The sequence below is a fragment of the Amblyomma americanum genome, chromosome 6 (assembly GCF_052857255.1).
Source record: "Amblyomma americanum isolate KBUSLIRL-KWMA chromosome 6, ASM5285725v1, whole genome shotgun sequence".
NCBI lineage: Eukaryota > Metazoa > Arthropoda > Arachnida > Ixodida > Ixodidae > Amblyomma > Amblyomma americanum.
In genome coordinates, this window is record NC_135502.1 from 29,661,216 (window position 1) to 29,679,568 (window position 18,353).

Sequence of the window (18,353 nt, forward strand, 5' to 3'; positions counted from 1 at the left end):
GGGATAAAACCAAAAAAATCTAGTCTTGTGCATAGTGCCGTTGACGCAGGACTAATATAGCGGCCCATTTTATCACTTTGAAAGCTTTACACAGACGCTTAACTACAGTGTCCAATGGAGCATTCCGAGAAAACTTAATGAAGGGCGCTGCCCACTGTTCAGCAGCGTGTGTGTGTGTTCGCGGAAAGGTAAATGCAATGCTGTCCTTGACGTTTGGCCACTCTGAGAGTTTTTCCTTCTCGTAGCCACCTTCTGTAAGGAAGAAACAAGTCTGCGACTTGAGTGGTGTCAGATCCAGAGCGCGACGTGTCAATACACGTTTCCTTCTTCATAGCCGCCGCGGCCTCTCAGTGGCTATGGAGTTCGCATGCTGATCCGAAAGAGGTGGGTTCGATCCCAGCTGCGGTTGTCACATTTCATTTAAGGCGAAATGCTAGAGGCCCAGAACGTTGGATGGCCGAAATTATCCGCAACCCTCCACTACGGCATCTCTAATAGCCTGAGTCGCTTTGGAACATTAAACCCCATAAAACCAAGCCAGACGTTTTCTTCGGGCATCAGCCTGTCATGGAAGAAGTACCCGCGGCCATCAGCATCCGTTCCCCTCCAACACACACACGCTCATGCTATGCTAGTTCTGTGACAGGGTCAACATTCGCGTGTTCCGAGACGCTGGCTACAGTGATTGCGCATACAAATTGCTTGGTCGTCGTTTTCACCTCCTTTCGGTAGCTGATTCTCGCTTCGTACCCTAGCGGTTTTTTTTGCATCTTCTGAAATGTAGCTGTGTGTTATGCATCTACGACACATCAAAAACTGGCCGCTGAAATTTACTTCCTGTAAACTTCGCAGTTGGGCTTGTTGCGGGTCGTACACCGCCTATTTTTCCAGAATAGCTCTAACTCTCGCGAACAATTCAAGCTTCGGGGCATCAATAACTTACTGAGCGAGCTACTCAGACAGAGGTTGAGAATTTTCAGGTTTGAATCCTCTTAGGACGCAGTTTTATTTTTGTACCGCTCGAACAAAAAGAAAAGCCAGAAATGGACAGGAACGGGCGGCAGTCAGATTTTTCTTCGTATTCCTCAGAATATTCTTTCCAATAGTTATGGCTGGTAGAAAAAATTTCCTGGCGGTTACAGCCGAAAGTATTTTAGGCACAAAAAATTAACAGCATAACACCATGGTTTTCTGTCTTTTGGTGTCCGCGCAACCTTAGCCTTCTATCACCTACCACTAGAACAAATGTTAAAAATTGTCGAGTAAGTTGCACTAACGTAACATGTACATTGGGACGTTATGCTAATGTTAATGCTAGTGCTAGAAATGAACATACAACGCTATATTGTATGTAAGTACAACGTCCGAACTGAACATTATGCTAATGCTGTGCTCCAAACGTTATTACAGTTTTCAAACGATGACTACAAAGCAACTTTACTAATATATTTCTGCATTGCGGTCCAGAATTGTTTTCTATTGTTTGAACAGAAGTAATGTTTTGCATCTAGCAGAATACTGCAGTTAACCATCTAAGATAGTGCCAGCAACAGATTGCACGCACAGCCAAAAAATTTCATGACACAAGTTCAATTGCTTATTTCTGCTAATATATTTCAGCCTTTTTGTCCCAAAATTTCTCCCATTGTTTGACAGTGATGGTGTTTTTCAGCTAGGAGAATACTGTTGTTAAACATCTAAGGATATGCCTGCAATAGATAGCATGCACAGCCTCAAAATTTTCATTCAAATAAGTTTGCTTATTACTCACTCAACGCTATCACTTATGGGACACCCGTCACGGCTGGCTCTATAAGCCTGAGGTCATCGTATTCGTTAGGACATGAGTATGAATTGCATGTATTAACTGAGCTGCATCGCAACTGCTCAGGTGTCGCCCTTGTTGCCCATTGTTCCTTGCAAAATGTAGCCTCGAATTTTGTACTCTCACAGCTAGCGGGTCAGGTCCCCGCAAGGGTTACTTAACCACTTTATTTGAAGTTCCACATACGTTGTTTACATGTAGAATTAAGCTCAAGAAAAGCTTATTCCAGCTTGTGTTTGTAACGCTTCACGAACGCTATAGGAGAAAGGGCATTGTGAAAAGCGTATAACCGTTCGGACAGAACAAGAAAGTTGCACTGTCATAACGCTTCGCTGCTGCCTGAGAAGAATGTAAACGAATGATGACTCTAATCAGCTTAGTGCAGACAGAATAGATAAAAATGGCCAACGAGACATAACGGGGAAGCTCTAGTATAAACAAATTTTATTCCAAGAACGATATATATATATATATATATATATATATATATATATATATATATATATATATATATATATATATATATATATATATATATATATATATATATATATATATATATATATATATATATATATATATAAAGGGCAAACAAAGCATGTGGAAAAGGGTGAAGGGCAAAATTTTAATATGCAGTACCGACTTCTCCTTTCTTGAACATCTAGAGGTAAACAAAGGCTGGAATTCTGTCAGATACCTCTGGTGTAGAGCTTGACGCCGGCGACTGACGTCAGAGCTCTTTTTTTCCATACGGTGAGGAATTTGCCGCTGAAGTATGCCGGCATAGCCTCTGGAATCTTCCAGCAGATCTTTCGGGCGATTGACGGAGAAATCGGCTTCCACTGCCGCCGTATTGTGCGCACACGGGATGCCGCATCCCAATCAGCCTCCCCCCCCCCCCCCCCCCCCCTCTCCTTTTAGCCTTTGATCGGTTCCTTTCGAGAACGACGAACGGGGGATTATGTGTTCGCACTATCGCGCCATTCTCAGAAGCTACTTTCGCGATGGAAACGCTACACGACTGGCTCTGAATGCCGCATACATTCTTTATTTTTATCTCAACAATCACCTCCTCCCCGCTCCTCCCGCATCTACGCCTGTCACGTTTAGAAGCACTTACCACAAAGGATCTTCGAGACCCTGGGTGTGCTCCGTTAAGCGCCTTTGTCTCTCGCGCCGTGAGCGATCCCCCAAGTATCAGCGACCCCATCTCGGGCCGGGCGTACTTTAAGGTCATTGCTGAGTCCCTCGCGGCTACGAAGCTTCCTCGACTCCGCCGCCCGCGCCACACGTGTGACGCCGCGTTCCTCGCTACGCGTGCGTCGTTCCGTTGCATATCTCGCCTCGGGGAAAGTCCCTCGCATACCCGCAATATACTACAACCATGCCGGCGAAGTCTGCAAATATACATCCTCCTCCGACGTAGTATGCGCAGCGATGACCACGAAACCCGGATGAGAAATGCACTGTAGAGAGTGAGAAGAATGGACATAGAGACGGGAGGAGTGGTTGGTATAGGCCGGAAACAACGGTAGCAATGGGGCTGGCGCCGGGCGGAAACTCCGGCAACTCCACCGCCGCTCTCGGAGTGCCTGCACGCGACGGGAACTCCTCCGCGGGTTCTCCGCTTCCGCGCCCGGTATTATTCTCGGCGCGCGCTCCAGTTAGAGCCGCGCGCGCGCTCTCCCGACGATATTCGCGATGAGGTTCGGCTTGCTCTTGTCTTTAAGCCTTCGCTCACTGGCGCTGACCGGGTCCCGCTGCCACGCTAGGCGGCGGAGCGGCCGCCAAACGGCGGGCAACAACCGGCCCGGGCCGGTCAGGTGGCCGGCGCGTGGCGAAGGCGCTATTTCGAGGAAAATCTGTCAAGGCTTCAGCCCAGACCGGTATCCGCGCGGGCCCCGGCGAACTTAGCCACCACGCGCGCGTAACATAAATATAGCCGGTGCTTTTCAGAGGCGCCACTCACAAAGCGGGCCGATTCGATGACTCCCTGCTTCCGTTCGCTGCCGGCTTGCCCTCTCTCTATCTCTTTCTCTCCGTGAGCAATGAAGAGAAAGAGGAGAGGAAGTGGCGCGAATGAAAGGTGCGAGGCACTTCGGAACTGGAAACGAACAACAGATATGAAAACAGAGTTGGTGGAGTGGGAAAGGGTGAGGTTATTGCAGAGTTCCCTGGGGGCGGTTGGGAGGCAAGTACTCAGGCGAATAGAAGTGAAGACAGTCTTGGCTAGCGAGAAAAGCAGCGACAAAAAGAGGGGAAAAAAAGAGAGCGGACCGGTGCGAGAATGAAACGTAGAGAAGACAGTAACGTAGTGTTTTCGATTCCCTCCTATGTATTGTTTTTCCCACCTAATGGCACAGGTGCAGGCCGCGGGCGAGGGGGGCAGAGTTTTTTGGGGAGGTTCTGGTTTCGGGGCCGCGCGCGTTCGGCGCCGCTGCGCCCGCGCCTCTCGCTCGTTGACAGTTCCTCGCCACTGGAGTGGGCAGTCTATTGTTCGCCAAGCCCGGCTTCGGACGCGGCCACTAGCGCGCTGCCCCTCGGTGAGCTCCGGCACTAGCAGCAGCAGGAGCAGCGACAACTGACTTTCCCGCTCTCCCTCGTCTGCCGATCGCGCCTTCTCTCCCTCTCGGAATGGGGTCAACCTCGCACCACCCCCGCTTATAAGCACTGCGAGCCTTGTTCCCTCGTGCACACCTCCTCTGGGATCTGTTCGGAAACGCCGTAGTCGACGACGAAACAGCTACACCAGCGGGGAACAACCGACAACTCACAGCCCACGACATGGAGAACGTCGTGAGTCGCGCTCCTCCCACCTTGGATTGCACTTTTCTACAGCGGACGCGGAACATAGCTGGATGACGGGCTGGCTTACCTGATGCCGCCGGAGCACGGCTAATTGAGCCGACGCATCCCTGTTCATTGACTTGAGGCGCGAAGTGCGGTCTTAGGAGTGCCGGTTAAGGAGCTGGAGCGCTGCTGGGTGTTAGGGTGTCGACCTACATCAATCTCGAATATAGCTCGTCAACCCGTTTGGAATACCTTAGCTGCACGTTAGCAACGCTCTGCCGGCGTCGTTGCGTTGTGTTTTAGCTGTAATTAATGAAATTATGCTATGATAGGGACCCTCAGATTGGGTTTTTTTTTTTCCCGCTTTGCAAGCGTGGACAGATTCGAAAAATTAAGCGTTAATCACTATATTGCAAGCGTGAGTGCGCGTGGCTAAGGCTGAATAACGAGTCATGCGTTAGTTCTTGGTGCGAATATCTTACCCCAAGTTATGCGTCCGCAGAAAAAGCTATAATGCTTGCGTGTTTTTTCGCCAAGCCAGTAACCAGCTATATAACGTGCAATTATTACTTTCATTATAGGTGATGGCCCCTCATGCGGTCAAAAACGCTTGTTTCACCAAAAGAAAAAGCAAAAATATTTAGTGATGATATGCAGATCAGAAACAAAAATTTATAGTAAATTCTCTGCCTGGTTGGATACCGGTTATTCGCGATTCACTGTAAGTCGGCGGCAGGTAGCAGAACAACGACAGTTTTGAAAGAACACGCTAAACACGCTCTGTAGGTTCCGTGTAGATGTCAGGGTTCTTTTACGTGACTCAATGCGCATGGGCTTCCGGTGAGAAAGCCAATGGTTTCGGCCACTTCCTCCACACTCTTTTTCCTTTTGCTAAAGCCAGAGATACTGTTTCTTACAGAGTCGCAGAATGCAAATGCAGCGGTACCTGATGCTTGGGCCATTAATTCAAGACAACTGCGATCCTGTCCTGCTCAGCGTCTGCTCGCCGGCGCCGGCCACTTAGCTAACTAGCTCGTTAGCGTTAGTTTGCACGTGTACCGGTTTTCGCGCCTATTTCCCAGTGCGGCGGGAGCAGGCAGGGCCATAAACGGCATAGGTTAAATACTTCCTTCTTAGGAAGCGGTATCTGATAGCACATGCATCTCACTGGCCTCACCGGTTTACTAGCGCAGTTTGGTTCCCTGAAGGAAGAACCTGGTGTGTGCCCCAATCCTCTTACGAGCTATACGCCGTCAGCTATCAGACCGTGTTTTTAGTTAAGTCCTTGTAAAAAAGTAACCTCATCCTGTACCTTAACACTTCCCCATTGATGATTTCAACCTCAGTAACTACTCTGGAATTTAAATAAAAGGCACGTAAGTCTGCATCGCAGCCGGGATGGGCACCGGCCTATAGGCGCTGAATGTGTGCAGTGTGCTAGTCCTGCAGAACGCTATGTAGCATGAGATTGAAAAAATCCGTCATCCGCTTCCAACCAGGAGCCTAAATTTTGGAAGAAAACGTTGCTGAACGTGCGAAGAGCGAAGAATTTATATCTCTCGCGCGTATGAATACAAGCCGAGACATCTCAGGCATCTGATTTGTTGGCTAATTGCTAATTGTAGCCTTGGGATGTGAAACTGCGTAAATGCTTATGGACGGCCTGAATGTTCGCAGTTTCTTTCACAAAGCACGCGACAGCCCTGCGCCGCACTAGAAATTGGGATCACAGGAGAGAGATACACAGTACTTGCTAGTTCCTTCATCACAAGGCGTATGCTTTCGTTAAATAACGACAGTTCCATTGATACATAATAAGGGCTCATTCGGGGAGTCAGTGGCACGAAATAAGAGCCTTAGGTTTCGCTCCAAGCAGCTAGCTATGGATACTCGGCTGCCGGCTTAAGAGTGACAGGATATCAACCCACCAGGCAATTCTTGACTATGACGTCAAGTATCATCCGGTGCAGATTATCCAAAGCCACTGCTGGGTGTTATGAGAGCTCGTGTGAAATGATGAATTAAAAAGAAACCTATAAAATTCTTTTTTTGTATATATTTCTGGTTTATGACAGTCATCTTATCTAAGTGTATTGTAGTACTAATGAAAAGAATGCATTGGACCGTGCAAATTTGTAAGGGGGTTTCATACAGTTTCTCCGTGCTTAATCTCAAATTATGTCGGTATTTGGTTGTTTAATTCGTGTAAAATGTATAATTCTCTCGATTTTGGCAAAATATGGCAATACTTTCTATTAAATAACAACCTTGATTTTCGCTGGCGGTACACGAAGTAGGAAACGCCAACTACTGCTTGTTGATTTTCCTCTCGCATGAAAGTGTTCGAAGAATAAAGTACGTGTAGCCCTGCATTGTTTTCAATCCTGCAGAAAGGAAGGCTTGAGCAGACAAAACTAGGGTAGACCAGAAGTTCTTAATGGTGTAAACGGTAGAAATGAAAAGTATAAGGAAAAAGAATCACATAATTTGTTATGTGTTTTTGTTCCTGTTCCATACATAAGGACATTAATTAAGTGATCATTATTAGCGGGAAATAATTCGATAGAAATTTGAAGTTGTCGCTATTCCTCGTTCACGACTTCCCTGCATCCTATAAACAAACTCACGATCGAGCGAGCGTGTTAAGTTACAACTGACAAAGAGTTTACTGCGTTCAACAGGCTGCATCGAAGTGTGCACATTCATTCGTGGCACACTTTATCCACGGGAATGCGCAAGCGAAATGTTGCATGAACTGTATTCCCTCTCAGCGGAAACAAGTTGTGTACGATAATACGCAGCGTCATGTGTAGGGTCAATGACAAAAGAAGAACAAAGAACTCGACGCTACTTGTACAGGCTTATCCATCTCAAGCGCTCAACTAAAGCATAGCTCGTTATTTTGGCCGAGTGTAGTCAGCTCTTAATGTGGTAATGCCTTCCCTTTTAAAGTTGTGCAACTTTCTATTACATATTTTCTATTTCTGACGTGCTCACTCTCTCAGAATATCCCCCCAACGCGGGGCACGTGTTAGAGCGCATGATGCCAAGGCGAAAATTCCACAGATCTATCATCGTGTTGGCCCCGCCGCGGTGGCTCAGTGGTTAGGGCGCTCGACTACTGATCCGGAGTTCCCGGGTTCGAACCCGACAGCGGCGGCTGCGTTTTTATGGAAGAAAAACGCTACGGCGCCCGTGTGCTGTGCGATGTCAGTGCACGTTAAAGATCCCCAGGTGGTCGAAATTATTCCGGAGCCCTCCACTACGGCACCTCTTCTTCCTTTCTTCTTTCACTCCCTCCTTTATCCCTTCCCTTACGGCGCGGTTCAGGTGTCCAACGATATATGAGACAGATACTGCGTCATTTCCTTTCCCCCAAAAACCAATTATTATTATTATCATCGTGTTGCCGCTTCAGTGCGTAATATGTACTAAAAACATGTGACCCCTTGTTTTATTTTTTTTTTCACTTTAAGACAGAAACTAACAGTGCGGATTCAAAAACCACATGAAGTGGCTTGCCCTTTTCTAGTGCAGCACAATATTCGTCTTATAGTGGAACGTGGCAAACCAGATGTAACATTCTCGTTAATTTCACTCCCCTTCCTCATTGTTCCCCTCTCTCTGGCGAAGTAAAATATCATTTCTTTCTAGAAATATCATGGTTTGTTTTCTAACAGACAATGATCGTTCATACTGCTGAGCTGCTGTCTGTTTGAGAGCTGTCCACTTTGTGGGATTTGGCATATGAGCGTCTTTAAAATCGACCTCGCTAAGAAATAAACACATACTTCAAATGAAAGTGCATTTGAAGGTGGCAGGAGGCCCTCGAAACGAGTGTAGAGATTAATCGGATTCAAGCAATTCAAGGCCTTTCACAGTCTCGAGCTTATTTTCTGTCGGCCATTTATCCAAACCTGACTGACGCTGCCAGTTGAAGTAAACAGCTGGCAATAACAAATGGGATTACACCTCACTACCACTTCGCTGAACATGATAGACAGACAACTTATGTTTAAACAATACCGTCAATATATTCGTGCCGCTCTATTGCTTAATATTTTCTGCTTAGCACTTAATTCTTTTTACAGCCATGAACAGCAGTCGTGCGCGCTTTGTTCTCGGCTTCACCAGTCGGTCGGGTGTCGATGATTGTTTTGCGCTGCTAAACTGGCAAGGATGCCCAAGGTAAGTTTTGCCCAGTGCCTAGCAAGCCAAAGATTATGTCTTCAAGAATGGACAGCCTTCTTAATAACTCTTTGAAAGAAAGTTCACAGAATGGCGACGAAAAGCAGGGGACACTTAAAAGCTTGGTGTATGGTATGACGTTCCATACCTCTAGTGTCCTCTAATGTAGATTTTGCGCTGTTCACGGCTCCCTACGGAAAGCTACACAAGAAGGGCATAACTTGTCTCCGAGCACTTGAACCAGCGCAGCGCAACACCTAAACAATGACTTTTCAGCAGAAAATAAAAGTGAAAAACCGTGAGTGCCTTTTTTTCGTCCTTAACGAAATCAGAGTTCATTCTTACAACTCGTCTTTATTACTCATCTCAGTACTGCCGCTGGGTTCCTTAACACGCTTTTGATTCTAGAAAGCACACCATATTTTTCTCTAGAGTGCAGAACCGGCGTGCTGGATACCATTTGAATACCATACCATTTGAATCGTAGCGGCGGCTGGAACCACCTTGCCTAGCGAATTCACGCGTCCTAACAGTCAATGCTCGTGTCCATGCAAAATTGTGGCCGACACAGGGAAAATTTATATCCAACATGTGTCGTATCCTGGCTAATCATGCATCGGGTCGAGTGACGTGTTCAGCTGTAACGTATCATTCGCTGTTCCTGTCGCAATTCTTAATTATTTCTGTTCTTAATTACTTATTGCCTTTCTTTTTTAATTTTCAGTCCTATTCTGGGTATCTGCGCTCTAAGCTGCTATATTATAAGCAGAATTATTTTGATCTTTGACGGTACGGGCAGCAGATCAGCGGAAGGGACATCTCGCCGCAGATACTGAAATTCAGAGCGAGTAGAATAGGTATTTTCTGAAAATCATTTCCGCTGCCACAAAGCCTTCTTGGACAATACTTTTCATTTCTGCCATGTCTACACTCGAACGCAGTGTATGTGACCCAGTAGCTGCTGTCAGGTTGCTCTTCCTTTCCTGCACAAAATACTGCCCGCGTGTTCTGTGAAGGCATATATGTTACCACCAGCTAGGTGCTTAGTATTTACTGTTCCCGACTATCCATTTTGTGTATCCCTTCCATATGCTCGCTTGTTTTGTTCATACATTTTTCCTCGTAGTCATATCTGCACAGTATGTAAGATACACTGCAGTCATACTTCAGCTGTGTTACGCCTGCATGAGAACAGTGATTTGGCATCTTGAAAAAGAATAGCGAGCACCGACGATGAACGAATAAAGGAAAAACTCCGGCCCCTAAGCCGCACATCTCGCGCGCACGCTGACGGCCATCGAGACCTAATCATTCAGTGACATTGCTTTGTACCTCATACGAACGATCGGTCTGCTTCTCCCCGCAGAGGAACCTCTTCAGCATAATGCTGATGTGCGCCGGCCTTTCGGCGGTGCTGGCCCAGCACGGATACGGCGCTGCCGGAGCCGGTGGCTACGGAGGAGCTGGCGCAGGCGGCTACGGAGGTGCAGGCGGCTACGGAGGCGCAGGAGCTGGAGGAGCTGGGGTAGTCTATGGCGGCGGTGCCGGAGCCGGCGGCTATGACGGAGCCGGAGCCTACGGAGGAGGAGCTGGCGGAGGTACTGCAGTCTACACGGGCACGAGTTAGTATGCATGATGACACCACGCTGTAGGACACAAGTGTCTGAAATACGTATCCGTCTCGGCGAAACCGGACGTAGCCACGCTCGTATCAAAGCGAGATCAAAGACCTGTCTCACAGCTTACCACACAAAGAAATCGCGCGATTGTTCTGGCTCCCCATAAGAAATAGGAAGCTCCGCCTCCTTTGGTGCTGTATTGACTATGTCGACAGCTGTACACGCCCGCTTAATAATTATTTCGCCACTGTATTCAGCGCTGGAAAAAATGAGGGGGAAATGCTATTGATGCCTCAGACTGACTGTAATGGGTTTATTCTGTTTTCTTCCCTCGTTCGCTAGGCGTCGCTCCCGCAGGAGGCTACGGTGGAGGCGACTACGGCGGCGCTGCCACGGGTGGCGCGGCCGCTTACGGCGGTGCCGCTCAGGGAGCCGCCACCGGAGCGTACGGCGCCGGAAGTCCTTACGGCGGTGCCTTCGACTTCACCAACAACGTGAACCACGCCGGCTACGGTGCGGGCGTCGGCGGCGTGCAGGCGGCCGCCGGAGGGTATGGCGGCGCTCAGGCCACCGCTGCCCAGGGCTACGCCGCTGGAGGACTCGGCGCGCAGGGCACTAGCTACGGCGGAGGAGCAGCCGCTCTCGGTGGAGGATACGGCGCTGGAGGCGCCGGAGCGGGCGCAGCCGGACTTGGCGCTGCTTACGGAGGAGCCGGCGGCTACGGAGGCGGGTAAGCGCCTACGGTTGTTCTTTATAACTTGAAGAAAGAGCAAAAGGGAAAAACTTTCGCAGTTTTCGACGTTCCTCCCGCGAAAAAGTGACAGTGGTGGTTGTACCGATCAAGAACCAGGAAGTGATCTCGAATACAGACGCAGTTTGTTTTAATACCCACCGCGGTGAGCGAGCATACGGAAATCATACGGAAACATTCTAGATCCGATACTACGGTGGGTTCGGCACCCATGGGCCTTGATTCGTGCAGGATCGTCGCATGAAGAAACGCCGCTTAGTTAGCTGAGAAGGCGTGCGACGCATGCCAGTCGGCGTACGCATCTTGCATAGATAACCGTTCCACATCTAAAAGCCGTCTGTCTCGGATTCTGGCCGGAAATCTGTTCCGTAAGGAACCCGGTGTTGGGGCTTCCTCGAAATCGTATGTCGGGCATCGTTTCTGGATCGGAATGTGACATTCTTATACGTGTCGTCGTGTTTACGCATGAAGCCTTCACGCCTTTTTTGATGAGCTCTCATCCGCCGTTGCTTCTCCTCGTGCCCTCTGTGCAGCGCCGGAGGCTACGGCGCGGCGTCCGGTCTTGGCGGAGCTGCCCAGGTGTACGGCGGTGGTGCCGGCGGAGTTGGTGGCTACGGCGGTGGATTCCACCAGCAGGGAGGAGCTGGTGGAGGATATTAAGCAAAACCTGGACACCGGCACAGCCCACACTGGCTACTAAAGGGAGAGCACGTGAATAGGGGACGGTATGGATGGATCGCTTAGTCTTCGCAGAGGCAGGATGCACTCACTGAGACAGGACGTGCTGAATAGTCGCAGGGTTTTTATGCGTGAAAAGAATGCTGATATTTATGGAAATGGTACTTTTAACTACGGCATTTGTTATCACCGTCTGACTATTCTGTACACGATGAAAATAATGATCGTCGCAGGAAGTATTAAGTGAAAGTCAGGGCTAACAATGCAAAGCAGTACGCAGAGAAAACTGATAATTCCAGTTCGCCTTCCCGTACTGCCGCCAGTTAAAAGTGTTGGTTATTCTCTCGTGTTACGTCCACAGCTGACGTTTCACTATAGGCTTTGATGACAGTTGCAGCCGGAAACAACACAGTGTGGTACGCCATGTTTGCTACATTAGCTTTGAACATAACAGAATAAGTCCCCAAATTTCGGGCGTTTTATTTTACGACAAAAGTCAACAAAGAAAGGCATACTTCAGTGACACTAAAAACTAAGACTAAGCTCGTAATGATACTTCACAATCGGATGTCTGGTCTAGCACTGTCGTAACGAAACGGAAGATTATGATGCACGAAAGAAACATGGCAGAAAAGAGCGTCATTGTCTCTTTTTTTTTTTCTGAGCCTACTGCGGTCTTTGTCTGGATGAAGCTTGTTCCACTTCTGCGACTGTTCTTATTCTCGATAAATCTCATAAAAAGTCAGTGCGTTCAGCCAATTCAGTAATCTAGGCGTCAAGACAATTTTCTGACCAAACTGATGTCGAATATATGGCATCTGGGCTATAGTTGACTCTGCCCTTGCGACCATACCATCCCCTAACACGCTCTCTAGACCATGCATGTACAAACATTGTATATAGACATACCAGTCTAAACGTCCTCCTTGAGGGCACTGTGATCAAATCTAGCGGATAGCTCTTTTTTTACTTGTTTGTTTGTGCTAAGTTATGAGCCGTTGACATGCGAGCTCATAGAGGGAGCTACTACGCATCCCGCAGCTCGCATGTTGCGGTTACCGTTTTTGTACACAGCGCACATCCTGTACTGCGCGAGCGTGATAAAAGGCAGGCTCCGATTCAGCAGCTGAACCTGAGAAGCTTCCTTTACCGCGACCGACAATCGCTGTTCAGCGCTGTTGTGTTAATGTTTCGGTGCGTTGTAGTATGCTGCAGTGGTGCGTAAATTGTCAGCAGAAGTACGTATTGTTAAGTACATGCACCTGTATGCTCTCTTTGCGAAGAGGAGGAATGAGCATGAATAAAAATAGTTCCATGCCTACTGAGAATATACTGTTTTTTTTAACATGAACCAAACTGCGTTTATGCCACTTATGTTCATTTACTTCCGTGACAATATGTGTGTGTTTGCGTTATATTCGAAAACAGGCTGTGGATTGTTAGTGAACTGTTAGTCTTAGTAAATTTTTATTTAATAAAGATCTCGACAAACTATACGCCCACTTGCTGTCTTGTTCTTTTTGGTATTTCTTAAAAGTTCTTATTCAACACATGACTCTTTGAAATGAGAAATAAATTCATTTAACCTTATTCTGGCTGATTAAAAACCTTTTTAGTGGAAGTTCGCGACCAAAGTGTGAATATAAACTGACTAGTGCACACAACAAGTCGCGCTGCTGCACTGCTTCTTGCGTTTTTTAATCAACTGCGTGGATCTTATTTATTTGTGAAAAACTCAACAAGTGCGAATGACATAACGTCAGCGCCTTACAAGCGCATTCGCTGCTGAACGCCGTCACAATAAACGATGACTTTTTGCTTTGTTTTCACAGAAACACTACTTACGTTACTTTATATGACACACGGCTGAATGCAGGCCATCTTTCAGGCAGCTATACAAAACAAAATAAATGTCAATGAAGCAGTTTCTTTTCTTAATTTAATAGCAAAGAAAACTCGTGTAATATATGCGCCAACAATAATCGGCAAGTGTTACAGGACCCCATGTGTGAAACTATTATAAATCCCTCAATAACAATAACGTCAGGTTGATCGTGCCTCATGCAAAGTATTCTCCAAGAGATTGGCGACATGTTATAAGGCGCCAGACGCTGACTTCATTTTATGATAATACTACCCACCCCGAAGCCTCCAACACTGCATACTTTTGCTAACAGAGCTGCTGCCTGTACAACAGTCAGTTAATCACGTGATATTACTGCACACTTGTTTCCTATTAAAATTTGAGTGACTAAAAATGAACTTTTATGCGCTTTGAAATGTCTCTTCAGCAGTTCAACCAATATTCCAATAGGTCTGAAAAGAAAGTGATAACAGCGCCTGAAGAGAGAATAAAACGAATTTCAGGTGTTTTATGAAACACTGGCTTAGAGCACGGCAGTGCTCTGGAACTTCTGTTTGTTTATAGTGCCCAGAAAAAGAGGAGAGTCCTGAATACACCACCAGTGGTCATGCAATTTATATATCCTTTCGTGGTGCAATCAAAAACCGCATTTATTTTCGTAGGTCCGGATTCAGTGTCCTCACCCGCTGCCCACAGTGAGTGTTGCCCTTTGTGGATCTCAGTGGCTAAGCACATGGGACATGAGGGCCGGGTAATGGACCGTGGTACAGTGCTAACACTGGTACTCCTTTACCGTGGTGGGGACAAAAAAAATCTAGGCGTTTTAACTGCACATTAGAGCTTTTAAAGCATGCTCCCAGTTCTTAAGACCTTTGTCCACAGCTTCTAAACAAAAATTTCCAAAAAGTATCCGCACTATCGACCCTCATAAGAACGGGAAAGAATACACATAGGATGACTTAACTTGCATTTCCATAATGCTCTATCTTATCACTGTTGAATGAATGCGTTTGTAAGCCACTGCTACACTGAGAGGTGGCCAAATGTTCTCATTTTTGTTATAGCGGAAAAGCGCTATTTCACTAACAAAGCAGAAAACCCAAGGCATGTGTGAAACCCCAACCTTTGATCTTTGACAAATCGCCAGTGGCGAAGGCCTTCCGCAGCTGCTCCGTCAACGCTAAATGAAGGTCGTAACGGGGGGCTATTTCGGACTGACGGACTGAAGAAATACCGTTACTTATTGTTGTTAAGTAAAAAAAAACATCTAAATAACAGAGATTAGCAAGATATGAATTGCTGAACAAAAAGCTTTAGCCCTTTTATTCTTTGTTGTTTTCCTTCTAGCCTTTAAAGAATAATGTTCAACTTGAAATGATTGTTAAACATAGTGCTTGAGAAATAACCGTTCGTCATTCTCAAGGGTATGAAGCCTGTACCTTTTAGCACAGGGCGAAGACAGAGGCAGCCGACAAAAACTTCAGGAACAAACGGAGAGAAACAGAACGAGTTTATTCGTATGTAGTCATGCGCTCAGACACCGGTTCGCACGAAGAACATTATTTTTTTAAAAAAAGATTTTGCTAGCCTGCTTCTGGGAGTGATCGTCTCAACGTCACCATAAGTTCATTCCAACACCAAAGTTTTAACGAAGCCAGCTGTGCCAGCATTTCAGCTTAAAGAAATTCGTGGGGCCGAATTCGTTTAAATCCTTTAAAGTACAGTGCGCTACATCAAATACATAAAAATTCCCAAAACCACGCAGTAAATCGTTTTCCATGCTGTGTTAGTATTGGTGATTTCAGTGGTGTATCAAAGTATCGACGATACAGTATCGAGTATCTGTATCGGAAATCAATTTTGGTTCTGTATTTAGATATATACCGGTATCGGAAATACAATTACTGAGGGTATCGGGTATACGGGTATTGCAATCCACTTCCGGCTGTTTCGAGCCTCGTGGATGTTGCTTAGCACGATGTTGCCAAGAATGGTCGCAAGAAATAATATTGGGACTGCGGTCATACACTGTAGCCGATCACTGGTAAAAGCCGGGATACTCTTGTACTACCGGCAGCAGAAAAAACGAACTTTGCCAGGAGAATCGAGGCAATAAAAAGCGCGGAAAAATTCTTCGCACGACGCCCTAAGGAGCCAATCAGAGGAGAGTGCCAGGAAATTTTCAGTCAGAAAATTCTCCCTGTTGCAGGTAGAATAGACGCTGCCATAATTAATTGGGGCTCACCCATCCACCGCTGCACACTCCACAAGTTTGGAGGGGGCTGAACGACAAACTACTACACCTCACGACGGAAAAAGGTTAGTTCGGACAGCTCGCCTGCGACAGGGGTCAGGCCTGATAAGCCGCTGACCGAAGGCACAAGGCACAAGGCAGATTGGACAACAACCAAAAAAACTAAATCAAGTAACAACAAAACATTATCACGCACAGAGCTTAAGAGTAGCTACGTTATTTCCAGAAGGCAAGGCAATGGAGCGTAAAAGACTGGGAAATTACAAGGTTACATAGATAAGAGAAAATACAGGGTATGGGTAAATTAACGCAAGGGTAATGGCGGTTTAGTGGCTTCAAAAAGATGCACAAACATGCACAATCCTGCGAGATTTAACGAAGCAATACGCGGACAAATAAAGAATTGGAGAGAGCGGGGGGAAACGGTGGCTCACCTGCGGAGTGGCAAGGTGCGGTCGCAAGAAGCGCGGGGCCGATGCGGTGTCGCGAATGCCGGTGAGCTCGGACCGCGCATCTTCGAGGTCGCGGTCGCCGCAATCGACATATCAGATCCGGACCGGAAGCGCGCTTGCCTGCCACATACGTGGCTGTCTTAACACGCGTCGCATGCACCGACCTCCTCCAAGCAGTCTTCGCGCCTCTTGTTTTTCCCGCTGCCGCGTCGTAGTCGTAGTAAAGGACGGCGATCTAGTAGAACGGCGCACAAACCCTACAGCTAGATATCGAAAAGGAGGCGAAGGGATCACGGGAGAGGCAAGACACAGTGTGAGACACGTGTACGGACCAGCGGTGGCTTTCAGCTGAACGTTTATTTCGTAGAGAGAAAGGCGGAAACGGGCAGGGCGACAAAGGACATGACTGCACGGGGGACGATAACTAACAACAGCAACAAAGAATAACGAAAGCGCGGACAAAACCCTAAGCCAGTAGCACTTCTCCAAATGTGACGTCGCCATTTCACGGACTCTCTCGGTGCTAATCGAAGTTGGAGCGTGGTTTAGGAGCGCAGAGTAGCGTGCTTCGGGGCTTGTAGGGCCAGCGCAGCTCGCGCCCGTGGTCGAGGAGTGCGGACCGCTTCCGTCGGCAACATTCGGCTATAAGTAAAACGATATTTTGAGCACGTTGGCTACATTTTTCAAACATCCCCGTGGAAATCTGAATTGAATACATGAGTACTTTTAGGCACTCTGATTTTGGAAATTTGACCGAATCGCTGTTGCCAGAATAGTACGCCCTGCATTGAGTCCTCAAAGTAACGGTGGGCTATCAAGAGGTACTAATGCCAGTGGCTGCGCCAGAGCTAGCAAAAATTAGCAGCGGGTGTTCATCAGTGAGCGGCCGCCGCAATAATCGCTGTCACTCTGTCACCCCCACGCGGTGTGCTGTCTACGTGATTCCCAGGTGTTGCGTCATGGCGGGCTTGCTTTATTCTCCTGTTCTGTTGTTCTCCTGCTCCTCCTCTGTTCCCGTCTCTCTGAGCTCGATTGTTCGCGTTGAGGGGCGCTATGGGCATGCACCACTCATTAGGCGCTCTATCTGTCAATGTACGATTTCTCCTGGACGAAATGTATTCTGCAGCATAAATTCAGCATAAAGCTTTTTTTTTGGATAGCAGTCTTTGCGCCGGAGTATTTAGTATGCGTCGCTACATGCTTTGCAGAGAACATCGTTCGGGTTGTACTCCTAGGTCGGCGATTAGTGCCATGCTGGTGTCACTGCGCATGAGCAGAAGACAGACGTAACTGAGCGCACGCACCAGTGGTATCAGGGCTGTAACCATGGAACAGTATTTAATATGCTGCACAGCTGTTTGTAATCCAAGAACAAAAAAAGGAAAGAATGTAATACCAAGAAATCAAGCCTTCCTTTTATAAAGCACTGCATACTTCCAATCGCCTCTAACCCCGCCTTTAACACGCTCAGTCATTGCTGCCAGCAGCGTGTACGCGCCTTAAGGAGTTTTGTACAAAGGCTAAGAGCGGAGGCGATGCGCGCGTTAGGAAACAAAGAACGCGGCGCGAAATGTCTAAAGTCAACCTGTTCCCGCTCTCGCCATAACCAAAACACTAAATATCAACCCGAGTATTGTATTAAATACACAAGATCTCAAGGGAAGCTTCCTGCGGCTCGCGGCATATACGCATATCGCCTGTTTGATTTTACAGAAATTATCATCTTTTGTATATTACCTTTTCGTGCACTCGTCATTGCGGGACATCACAATAGCAATCGTGCGCATCAGATTCGTGGTCCGGCGCGTCCCTGTCTCGTTATAATTTTTCTTTCCTTTTCTGCCCGGGTTCTTTCGACCCGTGAACTTGTTTTCTTCAAATCGCCACCTCGCTCACGTCCAATGTTATTGTCTGGGCCTAGCAGCCGTCACA

General features: G+C 47.3%; 1 protein-coding gene across 2 annotated transcripts; it reads left to right on the forward strand.

The window, feature by feature from the left end:
• Window positions 1-4,474: 4,474 nt before the first annotated feature.
• Window positions 4,475-13,347, forward strand: LOC144136541 (uncharacterized). Of its 2 annotated transcripts, none has more exons than XM_077668927.1 (4): window positions 4,475-4,621; window positions 10,170-10,425; window positions 10,765-11,152; window positions 11,707-13,347. In XM_077668927.1, exons 1-4 carry the CDS (start codon window positions 4,610-4,612, stop codon window positions 11,831-11,833), a joined length of 783 nt encoding a protein of 260 aa, XP_077525053.1. In that variant the 5' UTR covers window positions 4,475-4,609; the 3' UTR covers window positions 11,834-13,347. The 2 variants fall into 2 exon arrangements, with proteins under 2 accessions (XP_077525053.1, XP_077525054.1); XM_077668928.1 differs by having other exon boundaries at window positions 10,170-10,401.
• The last annotated feature ends 5,006 nt before the right edge of the window (window positions 13,348-18,353 follow it).

What these genes read in the sequence shown, in the direction of transcription:
- LOC144136541 (XM_077668927.1), top strand. An exon ending in TGCAGTCTACACGGGCACGA is followed by an intron (nt 10,426 to 10,764) that starts GTTAGTATGCAT and finishes CTCGTTCGCTAG; the next exon opens with GCGTCGCTCCCGCAGGAGGC. An exon ending in GCCGGCGGCTACGGAGGCGG is followed by an intron (nt 11,153 to 11,706) that starts GTAAGCGCCTAC and finishes CCCTCTGTGCAG; the next exon opens with CGCCGGAGGCTACGGCGCGG.